General features: G+C 56.7%; 6 protein-coding genes across 6 annotated transcripts; 3 read left to right on the plus strand and 3 right to left on the minus strand.

Annotated features, from left to right (window-relative positions):
* Window positions 1–685: 685 nt before the first annotated feature.
* Window positions 686–2,767, minus strand: MAM_02742 (Kinetochore protein Ndc80; the record flags this gene model as incomplete). The annotated part of the gene is made up of 2 exons (XM_040821541.1): window positions 686–887; window positions 963–2,767. The coding sequence occupies 2 exons, from the start codon at window positions 2,765–2,767 to the stop codon at window positions 686–688; spliced, it is 2,007 nt and encodes a 668-aa protein (XP_040680110.1).
* An 821-nt stretch (window positions 2,768–3,588) lies between these two features.
* Window positions 3,589–4,858, plus strand: MAM_02743 (Peroxisome membrane anchor protein Pex14p; the record flags this gene model as incomplete). Its single annotated transcript, XM_040821542.1, has 3 exons — window positions 3,589–3,621; window positions 3,782–4,069; window positions 4,130–4,858. The coding sequence occupies 3 exons, from the start codon at window positions 3,589–3,591 to the stop codon at window positions 4,856–4,858; spliced, it is 1,050 nt and encodes a 349-aa protein (XP_040680111.1).
* Window positions 4,859–5,592: 734 nt separating this feature from the next.
* Window positions 5,593–7,201, plus strand: MAM_02744 (acetyl-hydrolase; the record flags this gene model as incomplete). Its single annotated transcript, XM_040821543.1, has 2 exons — window positions 5,593–6,371; window positions 6,484–7,201. The coding sequence occupies 2 exons, from the start codon at window positions 5,593–5,595 to the stop codon at window positions 7,199–7,201; spliced, it is 1,497 nt and encodes a 498-aa protein (XP_040680112.1).
* A 708-nt stretch (window positions 7,202–7,909) lies between these two features.
* Window positions 7,910–9,466, plus strand: MAM_02745 (FAD binding domain-containing protein; the record flags this gene model as incomplete). The annotated part of the gene is made up of 1 exon (XM_040821544.1): window positions 7,910–9,466. One exon carries the CDS (start codon window positions 7,910–7,912, stop codon window positions 9,464–9,466), a length of 1,557 nt encoding a protein of 518 aa, XP_040680113.1.
* Window positions 9,467–10,031: 565 nt separating this feature from the next.
* MAM_02746 (hydroxymethylglutaryl-CoA synthase) lies at window positions 10,032–11,843 on the minus strand (the record flags this gene model as incomplete). The annotated part of the gene is made up of 4 exons (XM_040821545.1): window positions 10,032–10,169; window positions 10,266–11,326; window positions 11,507–11,609; window positions 11,784–11,843. 4 exons carry the CDS (start codon window positions 11,841–11,843, stop codon window positions 10,032–10,034), a joined length of 1,362 nt encoding a protein of 453 aa, XP_040680114.1.
* Window positions 11,844–15,531: 3,688 nt separating this feature from the next.
* Window positions 15,532–17,403, minus strand: MAM_02747 (bcs1; the record flags this gene model as incomplete). Its single annotated transcript, XM_040821546.1, has 1 exon — window positions 15,532–17,403. One exon carries the CDS (start codon window positions 17,401–17,403, stop codon window positions 15,532–15,534), a length of 1,872 nt encoding a protein of 623 aa, XP_040680115.1.
* Between the last annotated feature and the right edge of the window lie 859 nt (window positions 17,404–18,262).

Genomic DNA, 18,262 nt, shown 5'->3' on the forward strand with positions numbered 1-18,262 from the left:
TACGGGGGACAGACAGCCTGACGATTCCAGTCCGTTTTTGACCGGCGGCTGTGGGCTGTGGGCTGTGGGCGACACGCGTCGGGCGAAGCTTATCCACGGCCCAGAAACCCCGAACATGGAAAGGGAAGAGGAAGCGCGCCTTCTGGCCGTTCCCAAGAGAGAATGGCCCGCAGAGCGCTTCAAGGGTTGTTCTGCGAAAGCCGAAACCCAACGCCCCTGGGCGCCAAGTTGGTCGAAACCAGTCGCACCGTTGACGGCGCTAAGAAGAAGAAACGAGCCCCAAACCTCTCACAGCCTAGTTGGAGGTGAGACCGCAGCCAATGGAGGATGACTAGGCGCCAGCATTAGGACTCAGGAGTCGCCTGGTGCATGGGATACCTCGGATCAAACACCAGAGGTTGACCCGTGACGTCGCGGAAGGACTCCCGCTGGACTCGTAGGCATTTGAAACACAACGTTCCATCTGCAGATGACAAGCTTTAGCACTTGATCCAAAATTATGCCTCGTCAATCACGACGTGTGCCCTAAATCAAGTGGTATCTAATTCAGTCACGCCTTCAGTGCCAACCCAACGCCCTCCTAGAAGCTCAAAAATACCCTTGAAATGCATGCTTGCCATGTCCATAGAGCCGCCTCCTCTTTTCGTCAAAAGTCGTGTGAATCCGTCCGCGGTCATGCTTCTCATCACAAGTCCAGCAATCGGGTGTCGTCTTTGTAATCGTCAACGCCGAGTTCCTTCTCCAGCTCGTCTGCCACGAATCCCTCGTAGTCGTCCAAATTTTTCTGGATATGTATCTTGAACTTGATGACATCGTTCAGCATGCGATCAATTTCCGTGTGCAGCTCCTCGCGCAAAGAGCTTGCCCTCAGGACAAGCTGTTCGTATCTAAAGTCGATGGCCGTTAGTTTTCATCTTACGCTGCAGCGGTTGATGTACGGATCAGAGGGGGAGGGGGCCTACTCGATGGTTGTGTTGATTTCACGTTGCTCCAGAAATTCAACAGATTCCGACAGTCCAGCTCGCATTCTGGACAGTTCCTTCTCCATCTTTTCAATCTGGGCATCTGAACCCAATTTCTGGGCTGTCGTCACCTCTTTTGTCTTCTCATACTCCTCCTCCGCCGCCCTTACACGATGTTCCAGCGCTTCAACTTCGCTCCGCTTGTCCTCGATGGCCTCCTTGATACCGTCCAGCAAGTCATGGTCTTTCATCATGTCTTCCATGGCCGCGCTTCGTCGGTCGGAGATGTCCTTCCGCAGCGTCAGGAAGCTGCTTCGAACTTGTCCGCGAAGATCCAGGTTGAGAATGTGGCCGGGGTGGTATCCGGTTGTTGCATCGGCTAATAAGCGCTCGGCAGATGGCGCCACACTACCAGACGCATTGAGGTTGACCGACGTGAAGTCGGAGCTGTCGCTGATGGTGAGTCGCAGTTCATAATCTCGACCTCTGGCGTTTGCGGCTGTGGGCGGAATCATGGCAATTTGGTATGCGAGGGTGTTGTACTTGTCCACCATGCGCTCGAGGTCTTCGAGTTTGTGGCCGGCTTCTGATTCTTTCTCTGCAACCTTCTTCTTGATCTCGTCGAGCCTTTGGCTGGCAGTTTCAATGCCCTTCTGGAGGCGCTCACGCTCAGAGTTCATGCGGTCAATATCCTGCATGCTGATACCCTGTGCATCAACCGCCTTTTGAAGTCTCCTTCGTTCATCTTCGACCTCTTTCAATTCGTCCGCCATTTTATCCAACTCTTCATGTAAAACTTGAATGCGATGCCCATACTTCTCAGATCGCTGTAGAGCCAACGTGTTGTACTCTTCAAATTTGATCTTGTCCTCCTCCATGATTTTGAAATGGTCATCTAGCACAGCCGGATCAGGTGTTGCTTTTTGCAAGTCCTCGATTTCCTTGTGCAGTCTTGTGTTCTCGGCCTCGAGCATTTCAAGTTCCGAAACGTACTTGGCGTTTGAATCCTCAAAAGCCCTCGCCATGGCGTCGATGTGTGGTGCGAGAACCCGTTCGGCATCGTCGTCGCCCATGTCCTCGTCCATAGCAAGCCAGTCCTTGTATGCCGTGCTCAAAAAGTCAAAAATAATGTGGTCGCCACTAACATCCACACCGGCCTCCATGCAGGCGTCTGCATACTTGTTGGCAGCATAGCCCTCCAGCATTTGCACCAGCTGCATCATCCAATACAGTAGACCTAAGAAAGTGCTCCAGTTTTGGCCACCGACGGCGGCCAGCTGGCTCTTGGTAATGCTCCTCTCGAATGGATACCTAAGCTGTTTCAAGATCGGCGGGACTTCCTGATCGATGTTCTTTAGAAACCGGTGGCCAGGATCGATGCGATGGTACAGCCACTGGAACATGTAGTTGAAGTCCTTTTGTGTTGGAGACTTCATGACATTGGGTGACAAGGTATGGCTCATCTGCATTTCGAAATCGTTTTGTGCCATGTACTCCATCAACTCTTGACCCATCTTCATTTGGAAAGACCTGTCCTTGAGAGGGCGAGGGTCCTTTGGTACACCAGCAGGCTGGAGAGTCGTCTGGAAGAAGCCTGAGTGATTATTCACGCCTCCCACCATTGACTGCCTTGGCCTGTAAATACTGCTTCGCCTCTCGGCTTCAGAAGATTGTCTCGTGATTCCTGGAGTTTGAAGGACATTTTTGGGCTGGAATGATGATCGTTTGACTGATGATATGCCATAGTCTGCGAGGTTGGTACCTGAAGATGTGCGTTGAAACATTGGTTGATTTGGTCTTGACATGGCGAGGGACTGCCTAGATCCCGACACCGATCGTGCGTGGCCATTGCTGCTCGAATTCGCCCGCTTCATTGTTGAGCCCGGCGGTGGCATTCCCGTGTTCGTGCCTATACCTCCCAATGTCTGAATCGCAGGTCAGCACAAGTCGAGTCTTGATGCGACAGTCTGCTTCTCAATGCGTCGGAAGGGGTGTGTTGGCTGCCAACCTACCTCTCTTGGCCTGCGGACACTCCACAGACCAGTGTCCTGAGACATTGTGCAGAGGCACAGGTGAGCGCTTCGTATGCAGAAATTTACAGAGAGAAAATCAGTTGCTTCAAGCGATGGATGCGAGAGGGCAGAAGCCGGTCTGCGATGTCTGATACAGCCAACAATGGTGTTGCGGGTCGCCAATTCTGTTGCTCCGTGGAAAGTAAACAAACCGAGCCTGTCGTGCCGTGATTGGGCACAGTCCCACTTGGACCTTTGGTGGGGCGTTGTTGAGACACGTGCGCACGTGACTCATTGAGGTAAAGATGCGTTACGGAATTCCCCAGTTACCTAGGCTCTCAGGAAAAGCGGGTCGTTTCTCACCTCCTCCAATGGCAGAGAGGAAGGCAGCAATGGTGGTGGCTAACAACGCAGCCTCGGCTGGTCGGCCGCCACAGCCATCATCCAAGCCTTCATTCAAAGCTCCACCGATGCACGTACTGATGAGCCTGACGCATGCACATGCCCACGACTCATCCATCTCTCGCACCGCTTCGTCTCTATTCTGCGAACCGTCCACATTCGCCTCAGCCTGGTGATGCAGATGTGAGCAGGTGCAAGATACAGCGACCACAATGGCAATTCGCGAGGACTTGGTAGCCTCTGCGGTAAGTTCATCATTCGGATCTGCGCCTCACAGCCGACTTCATGTCAGCCATTGACTGATCAAATATCCATCGCAGGCCCAGTGTGAGTTGATAGCCGGGACATGGCCCGTTTCCCCGATCGTTCAGCCCGACGGCATTAACACTACATGCAGTTCTTCAGGACCCGAGCGTAGCGTCCTCTACCGTCGAGAACAAAATCCAATTTCTTCGATCCAAGAACCTCACCCAAGAGGAAATCAACGCCGCTCTCGCTCGCACCGGCAGTCCAGTTCCAGCTGGCGCCGTGCCATATGCCTCCCCGGCCGGCTCGCCTCAACAGTACTATCCTCCCTATGCACAGCAAGCATGGCAACCGCCTCCCCCTGTACCGCGAAGAGATTGGCGAGACTGGTTTATCATGGCCACTGTCGTCAGCGGGGTAGGCTACGGCTTGTACTCGCTGAGCAAGGTGAGACGCCCTACGACATGCTCTATGTCGACGACTGTGGCTGACCATGAGGGATCACAGCGATATGTTTATCCTCTCATCGCACCTCCCACCCCCGAAAGACTGGAGCAGGACAAGAAGTCGATAGAGGAGCAGTTCGACAAAGCATTTGCCTTGGTTGAACAGTTGGCCAAAGATACCGAGGCTCTCAAAGCCGCCGAGCAACAGAGAACCGAGAGATTGGACGGTGCAATCTCTGAGCTCGAGACTGTCATGTCGGACCTCAAGTCTGCCAATCGCCGTCGGGAGGATGATGCCCAGCACATCCGCGAGGAGGTCCAGGCGTTGAAGGACGCCATTCCCAAGGCGATGGAAAATCAGAAGATTGTCACTGACAATCGATTGTCCGAGATCAACACGGAGCTCACCAGCCTCAAAACGCTCGTTTCCCAGAGAATGGCACCAAGCTCCTCCACGCCTGCCACCACCACCGGCAGCAGCCCATGCGCGCGCTCGTCCGGCGGTACACTTGGCGTTGGTCGACCTTCTACCTCGACGGCCACGACTCCTGCCGCGGCCACGGTCGAGAGCGTTGCCGAGAGCTCCAGCACACCAACGCCTGCAACCGCAGCTGCCGGCGAACCACCCAACAAGGGTCTCGCGCAAAGCTTCAGCCGACCGCCTGGGCTTACTAATGGTGGCAGCAGTTCAACCAAGGCGTCGATTCCTGCATGGCAGATGGCTGCAGCCCAGTCCGCGTCAAGCGCGACCACCGAAGGAGGCAGCAAGGAGGATGGCGCCAGCTCTTGAAATTACGCAGAGCGCTTTGCCGGGGGCAGGGGACTGGCATGGTGCAGCACGTCGCACGTGGAGTGACATTCCTGTAGCTCTTGAGGAATCACCACTGTAATGTACATGTAGCCTTTTGTCGTTGAAATGGATATGAGCGATGGCGGTGGTGGTGACAGATGTGACGAAGAGCGCAGAGCCCATGTCTGATCAGAGTTCAGGCCAATACAACACGCTTTTCTAGAGACTCTTCAAAGAATCCGCATGCTCCGTACAAGTGGCGCATCCGTCTCAATTGACAAGAACGATTCTTGATTTGTTTGTTTGTCGACGTTGATTGAGCGCAGAGTGGCAACTTGCTGTGGGTCCGTGCTGTGCCGGTCTGCCTCGGCATTTTCCCACGGCCGCGCACGAGTCCGGGGTTCGGGCCGTTTCCCAGACCCGTCCCCGCCGCTTGGACACCGACTCTCCGACTCTCCGACGCCGACGTGACATCGATCCATCTGTTCCCCCCCCCCCCCCCCCCCCCCCCCCCCCCCCCCCCTCGGGTGGGTGTCTGGTGATGTTTTCTTAGTCTTGCTTCGGCCTTTTCTGCCGGGTTCCGCCGCGTCACAAGGGCGTGATTAGTATAACGTGGTCACATCTGCCTCCTCATCATTGCCCAAAACCGCCATCCTGCGCTCCTGGGCTGGCTTCTCTCCGTCCCTTTCTTGTCACACTCCAGTCGAGACTCCAACACGAACCCAGCCGACATAATGTCGGAGCCGTCAGCAGCGCCCGAACAGCCGCGTCCAGAGACCCCCAAAAGGCCGGGGGCCTCGGCGTTGCTCCGGCTCGGCCTCTCCTACGCACCCCTCATTACCCGGGTGTCACTCTCTCACGCCCTCAACCTCGCAGATACCTCGCCGTACCATAATCTGCGAAACGCCGTGACCATTGCCTTCTTCCGCGAGTTCATGGCGCCCAAGGACGGAAATCCGCATGCCCTCTCCAAGGCCCAGAGGCGGACCGTGGCCAAGCTGCCCGTCAAAGGGAGGATATGGGTCAGCAATTACACCGTCCCGACTCCTCCGGAGCCGGAGTCCGTCGCAGCAGCTTTGGGCAAGGTGATTGAGTCCCTGAACAACCCGGATGTTCCGCCACCAAAGATTTACCTGCCCGACGTTGTTCCCGTGTCGGGCGAATGGACGGGATATCGGGCCGGCGCCAAACAGGACGAGCCCGCCCCGACCACGTCGGACAGAGAGAAGTACGCCGAGATGATGAAGGAGGTCAAGAAGCCGACGACGATACTGTACATCCATGGCGGCGCGCACGCGTACCTCGATCCGGCCAGCCACCGGCCGACGGTGAAGAAGCTGGCCAAGATCACGGGCGGCCGGGCCTTTTCCGTACGATACAGATTGGTGCCGCAGAGTCCTTTCCCGGCCTCACTGCTCGACTGCTTGGTCGCGTACCTCATGCTCCTCTATCCGCCGCCGGGGTCGTTCCACGAGCCCGTGAAGCCGGAGCACATTGTCATTTCGGGAGACAGGTAAGTCTCCCGTCTGCCATCTGCCATCTGCCCACCAGATGTGATCCCCTCCCCTTCTCTCATCCGTCCCGCCGGCCTGCGCGTTGACCAGCTGACGCTGTCTGCTCTCCAGCGCCGGAGGAAACTTGACCATGGCCCTGATCCAGGTCATTGTCGAGCTGGACCGCCTCGGGCAACGCATCATGTGGCACGGCGAAGAACGGGCCGTTCCCGTACCCGCGGCGGCGGCCTGCAACTCCCCCTGGCTCGACATCTCGCACAGCTCCGGGCCGTACTACGGCAAGACCCCGGAGGCGTTTGACTATCTCGGGTCCATCGACGAGCTGGGCCGGCGGGGCCTCGTCCCGTGCGACATCTGGCCGGCGCGGACGCCGCGGAAGTTCCTGTACGGAGCCGACGACATGATGACGCACCCTCTGGCGTCGCCCGTCATGCGGCGAGACTGGACGGGGTTCCCTCCCGTGTACGCCTGCACGGGGTGGGAACGGCTGGCGTACGAGGACAAGTTCCTGGCGCAGAAGCTCGAGCGGGACGGCGTGACGGTCGTGTTTGAGGAGTACGAAGCCATGCCGCACTGCTTTGCGCTCGTGCTGGCCAGCACGGCCGAGTCGCGGAGGTGTCTGGATGGCTGGGCCGGCTTCATCCGCCGGGCTGTGGAGGACGCGGCTGGCTTGCGGTCCAGCGCCGTCACCGTCCATGCCAGGACATTGAAGGAGACGCCCCTCGATTTCGGGGCCTTGTTTGACGTGTCGGAGGACGAGGTCAGGAGGAGGGTCGTGGACAAGGTGGCGGACACGAAGGCTTGGCTGCCGACCGAGCCCAAGCTGTAAGCCTGACGGTGGCCGTGGTATGTTGTATACCTGAGCCTAGTGAGTGCTTCTAGTAGAAGGGGGCAGAGATTCGTAGAGGCCCGGAAGAACGAAGCCTTTGTAGCGAGCGTGTGAGGGATGGATGGATGGATGGATGGATGGATCGTCAGTCGGCGCTACAACCCGTGATTTTGGTCTGCAACGCGAGCAACCCGCGTCTTTGAAACGAGTCAAGTATTTGAAGCACGTTTCCATTTCCAACACGGACGTGGTGCCTCTTGGGACGGGCGCGTGTGAGCGTCGCGCTGCGGCTCGTGAGTCCTGGCATGCAGGTACTCCGTAGATTGTCACAAGGTCCAAGGTCCAAGGTCCGAACGGGGCACGAAGCTGCGGCCTCTGGTCTTCATTGACTATGGGATGCGCCAACGGGCCATTCTATCGAGAGAAAAGATGCAACGTCTATCCGAGAGGGTGCGGTGGATGTTCTCTCCTTGGTGTGCGCACTCGGCCTCTTGTTCTGCCTCCACCCGTCATCCACGCGAGCCCGAGATCCGCATCTCCGTACTCGGCTCACGTGCTCACGTGCCCTCGCGGCGACGCGAAGACGACATCGCCAGTTTTCCTCGTCAGCCCAACCACCGACTGCCTCTCCCCGGGCCCAGGCTCAGCCGCCGCCCGCACCCCCCCCCTCGAGTTGTCGTCGCTCCCGTCGCGGCCCGTCGCCGATCAATGGAGCGCCACACGCAAGCCGTGGCCAAAATCGCCACCGCCGTGCGCGGCCTCTTCGACAAAAAGGAGCCGTACCGCATCTTCCACGGCTCGACCAACAGCACCCGGCCGCGCCCCCGGGCCGGCGCGCGCATCGTCGACATCAGCGCCCTGTGCAACGTCGTCGGCGTCGACCGCACCACGCGCACGGCCTTGGTAGAGCCCAACGTCCCCATGGACCGGCTCGTCGAGTCCACCCTGCGCCACGGCCTCGTGCCCCCCGTCGTCATGGAGTTCCCCGGCATAACCGCCGGCGGTGGCTACGCCGGGACCGCCGGCGAGAGCAGCTCCTTCCGGCACGGCTTCTTCAGCGACACCGTCAACTGGGTCGAGATGGTCCTCGGCAACGGCGACGTCGTGCGGGCCTCGAGGCACGAAAAGCCAGACCTGTTCCGCGGCGCGGCAGGATCCGTCGGCACCCTCGGCACCACCACGCTCATGGAGCTCCGGCTCGTCGAGGCGAAGAAGTACGTGCGCACGACCTACACGCGCACCCGGGGCGTGGCGGACGCCGTGGCCGCCGTGCGCGCGGCCACCCAGGCCCCCGACAACGACTACGTCGACGGCATCCTCTTCTCCGCGGACCACGGCGCCGTCATCACCGGCTCCATGACGGACGAGAAGCCCGCCGACGCTGCCGTGCGCACCTTTAGCCGCGCCCGCGATCCCTGGTTCTACATGCACGTCAGGGACCGCACCGCGTCCCTCGCTCCCTCCTCCTCCTCCTCCTCCTCCTCCTCCTCCTCCGGCGCCGTCGTCGTCGACTACATCCCCCTGGCGGAGTACCTGTTCCGCTACGACCGCGCCGGCTTCTGGGTCGGCGCCCAAGGCTGGACATACTTCAAGTACGTCCCCTTCAACCGCTGGACGCGCTGGCTCCTCGACGACTTCATGCACACGCGCATGCTGTACCGCGCGCTCCACGCCTCGGGCGAGTCGGCCCGCTTCGTCGTCCAGGACCTCGGCCTCCCCTACGACCAGGCCGCCAAGTTCATCGACTACGCCACCGACACCTTTGGCATCTGGCCCCTCTGGCTCTGCCCCCTCAGGCAGACCCTCCCCCCGACCTTCCACCCGTACACGGGCGAGGCGGAAACCGCGGCCGACGGGTCCACCGTCCCCAAGGACATCCTCAACGTCGGCCTCTGGGGATGGGGCCCCGCCGACCACGACGACTTCGTCGCCAAGAACCGCGCCCTGGAAGACAAGCTGGTCCAGCTGGGCGGGCGCAAGTGGCTCTACGCGCACACGTACTACAGCCAGGACGAGTTTTGGACCGTGTACGGCGAGAACCGCCAGTGGTACGAGGCCCTGCGGGACAAGTACCACGCCACGACGCTGCCCTCGGTTCATGACAAGGTCAGGATCGATCTCGACGCCGCGCGGGAGGAGCGTAAGCGTACAAGACAGTCGCTCAAGAGCAGGTGGCCCGTGGGAGGGCTGTATGGCATTTGGCAGGCCATCAGAAGCAACGACCATCACTTGCATCGCCGTGCCGAGTGGAAGTACAAGGGCTGACGACTGACCTACTGAGCATCATCGGGCATATACATGCAGCCTGCTGGCAAGATTATGAAGCCATGTGCCGTGTGGCGAAGCATTCGTGCGTTGGAATTTATTCAATTTTTCTAGACCAGATACCATAGAAGCAAAATCTTGACAATACGCTCTGGGCGTCCATGATTCATTCAATTGTTTATTGTTTCTTCCCATGTCCTCTAGTGTTTTCTGGTCGCAACGTGCCTCGCTCTATAGACGCTACATTAAACTTCCTTTCTTGGTGCCCAGGTATTTACACAAGCCACGAGGTCCCCCGTCTCCTTTTTCCTCAGTAGCTCAATTAAAGGGCCAAACTCCAAGTATGCATCCTTTTCCAGTGCCCGGCTTTTATGTTCCCAGTGACATGCCCAAATCCCTAGCATGTCTACCCTCGTAGCCGTGAGTCGTGTTGGCCGGTCACCTCCTTGATGTCCATATATTGGTCCGAGATACCCAGATATGCGAGGTTCCACTGGGCCTGTTTTGTCATGCAAAACACAATCCAAGCAACATGGCTGGTCTATTTCATTTTGGTCGGTGTGTCTTACTCCCGGACCTTGTACTCGCGCTTGAACATATCGTCAACCTTTTCAAGATAGTAGGTGCCAGGGATAATGGTCGATGGTTCGCCCTTGGGGGTGTAATCTTTCTTGAGGTGGGCCTGATGGCGGAGCTCGCACATCTAGAGACGTGGATGGATCAGCGCACTGGACAGCAAAGAAGTCGGAGAAGTGATGGGGGAAAAAAGGGAGGGGGAAACGGGAGGACTTCAACTTACGGCATCGAAAGTTTCGGGGGGCACAGCACGGCGAGCCTCCAGACGAGCGGGAATGTTCAGGTTCTTGGCGATGGCCTCAACACTACCGTTGACACGGAAGGACATGAAGCTCGAGGCCAGACCAGATCCGTACGAGAAGACACCAATTCGCTTGCCGTCGAGAGCCTTGGGCTCAACAAAGGACAGCAGGCTGGCAACGCCACCCCAAACACTAGCACAGTACATGTTACCGCACATGGTGGCCACCTGAGTGGCGGGCTGGACGCGTTCCTGGAACTTCTTCTTGGTCAATGCCATGAAGGTCTTCTCAACAACCTTGTCGGTCAAAGACTTCTCGTAATCCATGTCACGCAGCTCGGGGGCCACGTCGGCGAAAGCGGGAGCGTCGGCATTAGCAAGGTAGTCGTGATACAGCAGTCGAGCATACGACTTTTGCACGAGCTTGCAAGTGGGGGCGTGGAAAGCAAGGTAGTCGAAGCGGTCGAGGGGAGTCTTGCCGGCATCGGCACCATTAGCATTGCCATTGGCAAGCTTGGCCTCGCGCCTGCAGTAATCGCGGTAGGCGGCATCAAGGGCCTTGGTGTAGCAGTTGATGGAGTAGTGCCCGTCGACATAGGGGTACTCACTGGTCAAGTCGGGCTTGTAGAAGTCGTAGGCGTGCTGCATGTAGGTGCCACGCAGGCCAGGGTCCATGACAACAGGGGCATCAGGGCCGATCAACATGGCCACAGCACCGGCACCGCCGGTAGGGCGAGCATTGCCCTTGGCATATAGCGCAATGTCGCCGGCAACAACAATAGCATCGCGGCCGTCCCAGGCAGAGGACTCGACCCAGTTGACGCTGTTGAACAGGGCATTGGTACCGCCGTAGCAAGCATTGACGGTGTCGACGCCCTCGAGATTGGCATTGTCACCGAATAGCTGCATCAAAACGGACTTGACCGACTTGGACTTGTCCAGAATGGTCTCGGTACCAACCTCCAAGCGACCAATCGAGTTGGGGTCGATGTTGTACTTGCTGAGCAGGTTCGAGGTGACGGTGAGGGCAAGAGAGTAAATGTCTATCAGCAGGAGGCGTCAGCACATGGAGCACCTCGCACCCAGGTCGAGGTGTGGAAAGGGGAAACAGCTTGTTTCCCTGCACTGATGCGTCCCGGCCACACGCAAGCCCTCGTCGAGCATGCAAAACTGGCAGACGGGTTGGGCAGTCAGGGGAGGCGGAGGCGGCGGCTCCAACTCACCCTCGCGGTCATCGCAAAAGCTCATCTTGGTCTGGCCGAGGCCAATGGTGTATTTCCCGGCACCGACGCCATCGAACTTTTCGAGATCGCTCTGCTCGACATACTGCACGGGCGCAAACGAAGAAAACACGAGTTAGCGATGTCGGCCAAGGAGGGCGGGTGACACGTCTTGAGAGTATGACGACGGGTCTGGTAGGCAGGATTCTGGCGCTAGAGAGGCAAGGCAGATGGATTGGAGACAGATGAGAGACAGTCAGGGCCAGATAGATAAGCTTACCTGGCTGGGAAAGTAAATTTCAATGGCCTTGATGCCAATGTTCTGGGGACGCGGAGCCATGTTGCAAAGAGACGAGGGAAGGAGACCTACGTCAAACGAGACCGAGGCGAGGAGGGGGAACGGGGGAAGCGAGAGCGATCAGGGTCAGGGAGATGCAACAGACGGGAGAATGAATAAATGAACGGGCGGAGAGGCGTTTTGTTCTCCGTTTGGGGCGTGAGGGAAGACGGGGTGGTGGACTTGGCCTGGCCGGGCCTGCTAACTGCTGCCAAGTAGTTCCCAGTCACCGACGACTAAATTGCGGCCGTCCTCGACATTCCAGCCTCAACCCGAGTCTCCATGGCCTCGTCCCGCCCTCACTGATCAGTCAGCTTGACAGACGACGCTCGACTTTTTTTTTTTTTTTTTTCCCCGTGTTTTCTTTTTCTGCTCCTGGACCAGGGCAGACTTGGACCCCTGCAGTGCCATCAGTCATCGCCCCTAGACTTTTCACCGCCCTCTTTTTCTGCACAGCCAGCAGAATCAAGATGCCTCTTGACCTCTTGACATGCAACTTTCTCGAACCAGCAGCGAGCGGATCTCTCTCTCTACCAGTGGAAGTGGAGCTATGCCAGCGACTCTGGAGGGGATTTGATGCGAGGCGCCACTTCAGAGCCACAATCTCTTCTTCATTTTAATCTTGCATGTCCCCCCACACCACCGATCTACATACTGCCTCATGCCTCGTGCCTCGTGCCTTGTGCCTAAGGAGTGCGGAGGACGGAGTCCATGGACATGGTAACATGCCATTAATAATACCACGTCCTTTGATATTATTCACGCGGCCAGGCTTGTGCTATCTGGTTCGTCCGTGGAGGTCGTAACATCTCTGGTGTCACAGGGGATGCCGCAGATAATGCCATGGATATTGCCAGCGTCTCACGGGGTACGGAGGACTTGGTATGGCAAAGAGACAGACGTGGAAGATGGACTGCCGAACGCCCACACAGCCGCCCCGTGCTACGTACAGAATTCGCCGTCGCCAACCAGCATCGTCAGGCTAGATGGTGGGCCATGCAAACAAGGTGGCAGCTTGACTCCTGAAACTAGGAACTGACCCAGGGGCCAGAACACAGTACGTACTACTAGACCGTTGTTGGCCCTTATTGAGGCTGTGCTAATTTTCTTTAGCTGCTAGGGAAACTGTCTCTCCAGAATCGACACAAGGCACGCTTGTTGTTTTAAGGGTCAAAGCACGAACACGCGGAGCCGGAACTCCATAGCACCGACCGACAAGGCAAAGAAACCGACCGAGTAAGAAGAGTGTGGGCGCGTGGTCGCATGCCCCTTCAGGAACGTGGTAATGGGGCACAACGGAAACTCTTGCCGACAAACACATTCTTTCTTATGTCTGTTCACTGACGGATTCTAGTGTAGGAAGGATGCAGGCGCATTGGTGGTTTGTAGGCCAAAGACATACCGTATGTACGTACGTGTCTTGAGACCGCGTCTTTGACCAGATTCTGGCGGCTTCCGCCCGCCCGCCGTGGCCCCGAGGCAATTTATTCGCCGTCGCCAAGCCACCGTGCTTGCTGTCGTGGCGATGCGTCCGTCGTCTGTTCTAGTCCGAGTGGCATCCGTGCCGTGCAACAAATAATTCAAGCCGTGCATAAAGCCACATGTGCCTGCAGTTGCCGTCGCAATACTACAACGGAGCAAGGGGGGCTGCGACCCTGTGTTGCTACGCCGTTTGTGTATGTACACACAACGGGACGGGAAGGTATGGGTTTGGGAGCGCCTTGCATTGCAGATGGCCAACATTTGCCGACATGACAGTGTCATGGACTCGTGGGAACTAGACAGCATTGGTGGCGCCATCTCGCACCTTGTTGGGAGATAGAGATGGGCCGAGCCTCCCAGACGACAGGTTGGTGGCCGTGATTCTGAACAATGTGCAAATTGCTCAGCCTCTTTTGGGCCTGTCAGCCGGCGGCGGCAGATTCATCAGCGCGCCGGGGGGCTTAAAAACAGGCCACTATGACGCCATATTCTGAGTGCCGTCCTGGGCATAGAAACATCAATTTTGGACTTGACATGGGCCGCGTTTGACATTCCATTTCCGACTTCGTATACCCGAAGGACAAGTCGATGGAAAGGTCTCCTCATGCCCGGGTGCCAGGCGGCGACGCAGATTCGCTTCAGCCACTTGTTTGTTGCCCAGATTTGTACGCGCCTACGAGTGCAGATATTCCTCCCATGACATTTGTATCGCATCGAGTATATCCCGATTTGCTGGTAAGCCTACCATGCCAACAGTAGCCCTCGAACCCTCTACCTTAAGATGGAAGGGTCCTCCGAGCTTGGTATCCCCACGACTTGTTGGTAGCGTTGCCGGAAAGTTTCCTCGTCGCGATCACGGTCGAGCTCGGACGACGGATCTAAGTTGAGAAGGTTGCACGCGAACCCTGCCGGCGAGCAGGTCAAAATGCATGAGCTGGGCTGGGCCAAGGCCGGCCTATCAAGTCGACCATGCCCGTCGCCATGTTTAGGATGCGGTCGATAAACCTGGATTCAGAGTATTGATGAGACGCGACAATGGAAACGTAGACGCCACACGCGCCGGTCACCGCAACTCGCTAAGCTTGAGATGACGATAACTGTTCAACAGAGCCTCGGCAAGTGTCCGGCATATCGTCAGCCTTGTGCAGCTGATTGCACGATTCCGATGCACCAGGCAGGATCCCGCCGGTTGGGAATCCATCAAGAGCAAACGTCTCATCTTTGTCGACACTTTTCCGCCAAGTGCGGCCCGACAGAAAGGCAACAGGACGCAACTCCCTGCTTAGAATCAAGTGTCTGGATCCAAGCCCAAGTCTCACCAGCCGAGTAATAGACCACGGAAGCACTGCCAATAGCTTCGCGCCAACCATCTCTCCGACAGTGCTGCGTGTCAGGCCAACCATGCTGGCGAGAATAATCGCCGAACAAAGACGACATGAGATGCGGGCGCTACTCTTGTAGAACTCGACGGATGATCGCCAATGGCCCATGTACTGGCCTCCCTTTCAGGAGCTCAGTCGCCGGCGTCACCTTGAACCAAACCACTGGCGACCTGGCAAATGGCTCTTCAGACTAGTCTCGCTCTCTTTCGGGCCCCGCAAGTTGTAGCATCCTTTGGCGCGTAGACATGTTCTCGTAAATGCCAACGCAGCAGAACTAGAGTTGATGTGAGGGATGACTGCGAAGCAGCAACGACCTTGTCCTTGTCCACGGAGAATTCGGGATTCTCCTGCGGGCGGTGGATAGCCAGCCGCGCTCGGGTGTTTCCTCGACAAAGTCCGTCAAGAAACCTCCAGGTTATAAATAGGTGGCGGCCAAGGCTAAGCACGGCCGCGGGGTAGCCGCGAGGCCACGGCCATGTCTTGAGTGTAAGTGATTTCACCCGAGGGACGTTGATCTGATAAAGGCGTCTGTTTTGGGCGAATTGCTCATGTGGGAGCAGACTAGTTGCTGGGGCTGTCTGTCTCGGAGACGTACTGGGGAAACCGGAGCAGCATCTGCCAAGGAGAATCCAAGGAGTTGCCATGGTTCGAGGTTTGAACGTGGCCGTTGCACATCAACAGCTGGCTGCCATTGAATCACCACCATGGCACACCACTCGGCCACATGAATGTGAATGTGTGCTAGTGTTTTGAAACTATTCTAAATGTTTTCTTGCATCTATTAGATACGCAGACGCCCCCGCTATGTAAACAGTCATGGAAGGACCTCAAGGGGTTTCGTACCCCGAATCCGATATATTCTTCTTTGGACCATCAGGCTTTCCCGGAGCCAAGCTAGCCTCGTCGGGAGTCCTATTTTCCTCCTGCCCATTCTTGTCTTTTGTATTCCCGTCTCCATCTTTCTCCTCTTGCTTTGTTTTGCCTTCCTCCAGTGTCTTCTTTTCAGTCTCGTCCACCCCCAGTCTCCTATCCTTCCTCATTTGCTCAACCCAGGCATCTGACGCAGCCAAAGCACCTTCTGGGTCTCGCTTGTACCTTAAGAGTAGTCCCTGGACTTCCGCGGGGCTAAACTCGTTTTCGGGAATCTTCTCGGCAAACTGCCTGGACAGTTCGTCCACACGTTTACTTATTTGAGCGTGCTTTTGAGCAAGCCGAGCTTGCATAGCTCCCTGGTCTGGATCCTTGGCATCCGCCTTGGAGCTGGTTTCGTTTTCGTACGGTGCATAGATAGAACGGAAGATGGCGGATGTCATACGGGAGTCTGCCAGACCAAATGGAATGACCGAGTCGACGCGGCCAGGCCGGATGAGTGCCTTGTCGAGCTTTTCGATATGGTTGGTCGTCATGATGAGAATACGCCCTTCTTGGGAAGCCACGCCGTCGAGGATATTGAGTAGGCCCGAGAGACTGACACGACCATGCTCCGGCAGCGGCGTGTCAGGGCCAGTGCCGTTGGCAGAGGTAATGACTGGTGAAGCAGCTTGACCTCGAGCAGTTGTAGGAGCGGCAGAGTCATCGCGAGTATGAGTCAGGCCAGCACTGTCAATATCCTCAAGAAGAACGACGCATTGAGTAGGCAGTTCATGGAAAAGGGAGGTAAGTTTCTCCTCGGTCGCAGCAGTAGAGCTCAAACTGACGATGTAGATTTTCATGCGGAAGTATCCCGCCAAGGCGAGACTAAGAGAGCTCTTACCAGTTCCAGGAGGGCCATGGAGCAAATATCCTCTTCGGTACGGAATGCCGCGATTTGCGTACCACCGACGAGTAACGGGATTGAGGTAGTCAGCAGCGTCAGCAATCAAGTCCTGCTTCACATGATCGTTCAGAATAACTGTCGAAAAGGGTCGATTGAGGCGAGACATGCACCGTTGCCAACAAGTCTCGTTCAAATTGGCACGGTAAATGACAGTCTTGCGATCATCCTTCTTCATATGCATTTGCCGTGCTTCTAGGAGCAGTTCTTTCAGAATGTTGGGATTTCTCCCCAGACAAGAGATGCGCAGCTCTTCCTTTTCGCTCGCGTTCATGCCGGCCATCTGATCCCGGTTCTTGAGACGCTCGAATGATAAAGGGCGCAATTTATACCAAAAGAAGTGCATGCCGAAGGATGGCGTGTAATGAAGAGCCTGCTTCAGATCGTTGGACAGGCCAGTAATAACGTCAACAGCAGCCTCTGACACTTGGTCATTCTCGTCGTCGGAATCGGGACGATTGAAATTGTACATGAAACGGTGTCGAGAATTGATGTTGGTATTTGCCACAAAGTGGCGAGAGTTGTGCGAGAATTTCTGCTTCGAGAGCCATAGCATGACCATGTTGTAAATTTCGTCATCGGTGTGGATGGTGACTGACGACATGAAGTAGTCTCTGAAGAAGACCCATAACTGATCCTTGATGTAGTTCCAGGCCATTGCGGCGGCGATAATGATAATTAGGAAGTGGACATAGGAGTTGAAGTCAACACCAACGTAGGCATGTGCGGCGGATATGACCATGGAGTAGCCTGGAAACAGATAATTCAGAATTGCAAACTGAGGTGAAGGTGCGCCCGGTACGTCGGTTTCGTCTTGCCGTGGCGTGGGCTGATGAGCTTGTTCGCCAGCTTCCAAAGCTTGCTTGGCCTGGTCGAAGACATCCATGGCGGACGACAACTGGGGTCTCTCGACGACGGCTCCGACGATGATGAATGATGATGAATCGTGGATGGCGAGAAGCTGTCGCCACAGCACACGGCGGTGGAAAAGGCCGATGAGGCCAAAATCCAGACTGCTAGCCTGCTAGAATAGAATCCCAACTACTCCGTACGGTTGTTGTGGTTGTGGTTGTGGTTGTGCTTGTAGACTGTAGTTGCTGGTTGCTGACGGGGCAGGCAAGCGCAACCAGGTAAAGTAGCGACAAGACGGGAAAGAGTCAACTGGTCAGTCACGACTACTTGGTCTGCCTATCTGAAAAGGCTGATCCAACTTCTCGGGAGCCGGGACGCAGACGATGACGGCCTCGTGCGTACTTAAGTAAGAGACCAGGACAAGGGCCGAGGCAGCGTGCACACCACGTAAGTCGAACACGCCAGCTGCAACTGGTGAACTGGTGATGCACTCCAGATGCACCGGGCAGGCCTGGGGATCCTTGGCAGGCAGTTAAGACCTCCGTAGGGCTGCATGATGGACATGGGCGCCGTGGCGATGACTCTATCGGTCAAGTCACTCAAACTTCGAGTGGCGAATGTTAAAGACTGCGGAATGGAATCCGATGGACCACCGGCTGGCCCATCCCATCCAGCCTTGTAATGACACAGCCCACTGAGTCATGATTTAGACTTCAAATCGTCGCAGGGTAACTAACTTACCTCCCTCCCAGGTCGAGCAAGCATTCAATCATGGTCCATGGACAATCAGGATTCAAGAACAGGACAGTCGGCGGCAATTGGTTTGTACTGGTCCAGCGCGCAGCGCCACACCCGCCTCACCGACAGCCACAGTCAAACAGGCGCGGATGGCT

Source organism: Metarhizium album (genome assembly GCF_000804445.1).
Source record: "Metarhizium album ARSEF 1941 chromosome Unknown scaffold_5, whole genome shotgun sequence".
Classification (NCBI taxonomy): domain Eukaryota; kingdom Fungi; phylum Ascomycota; class Sordariomycetes; order Hypocreales; family Clavicipitaceae; genus Metarhizium; species Metarhizium album.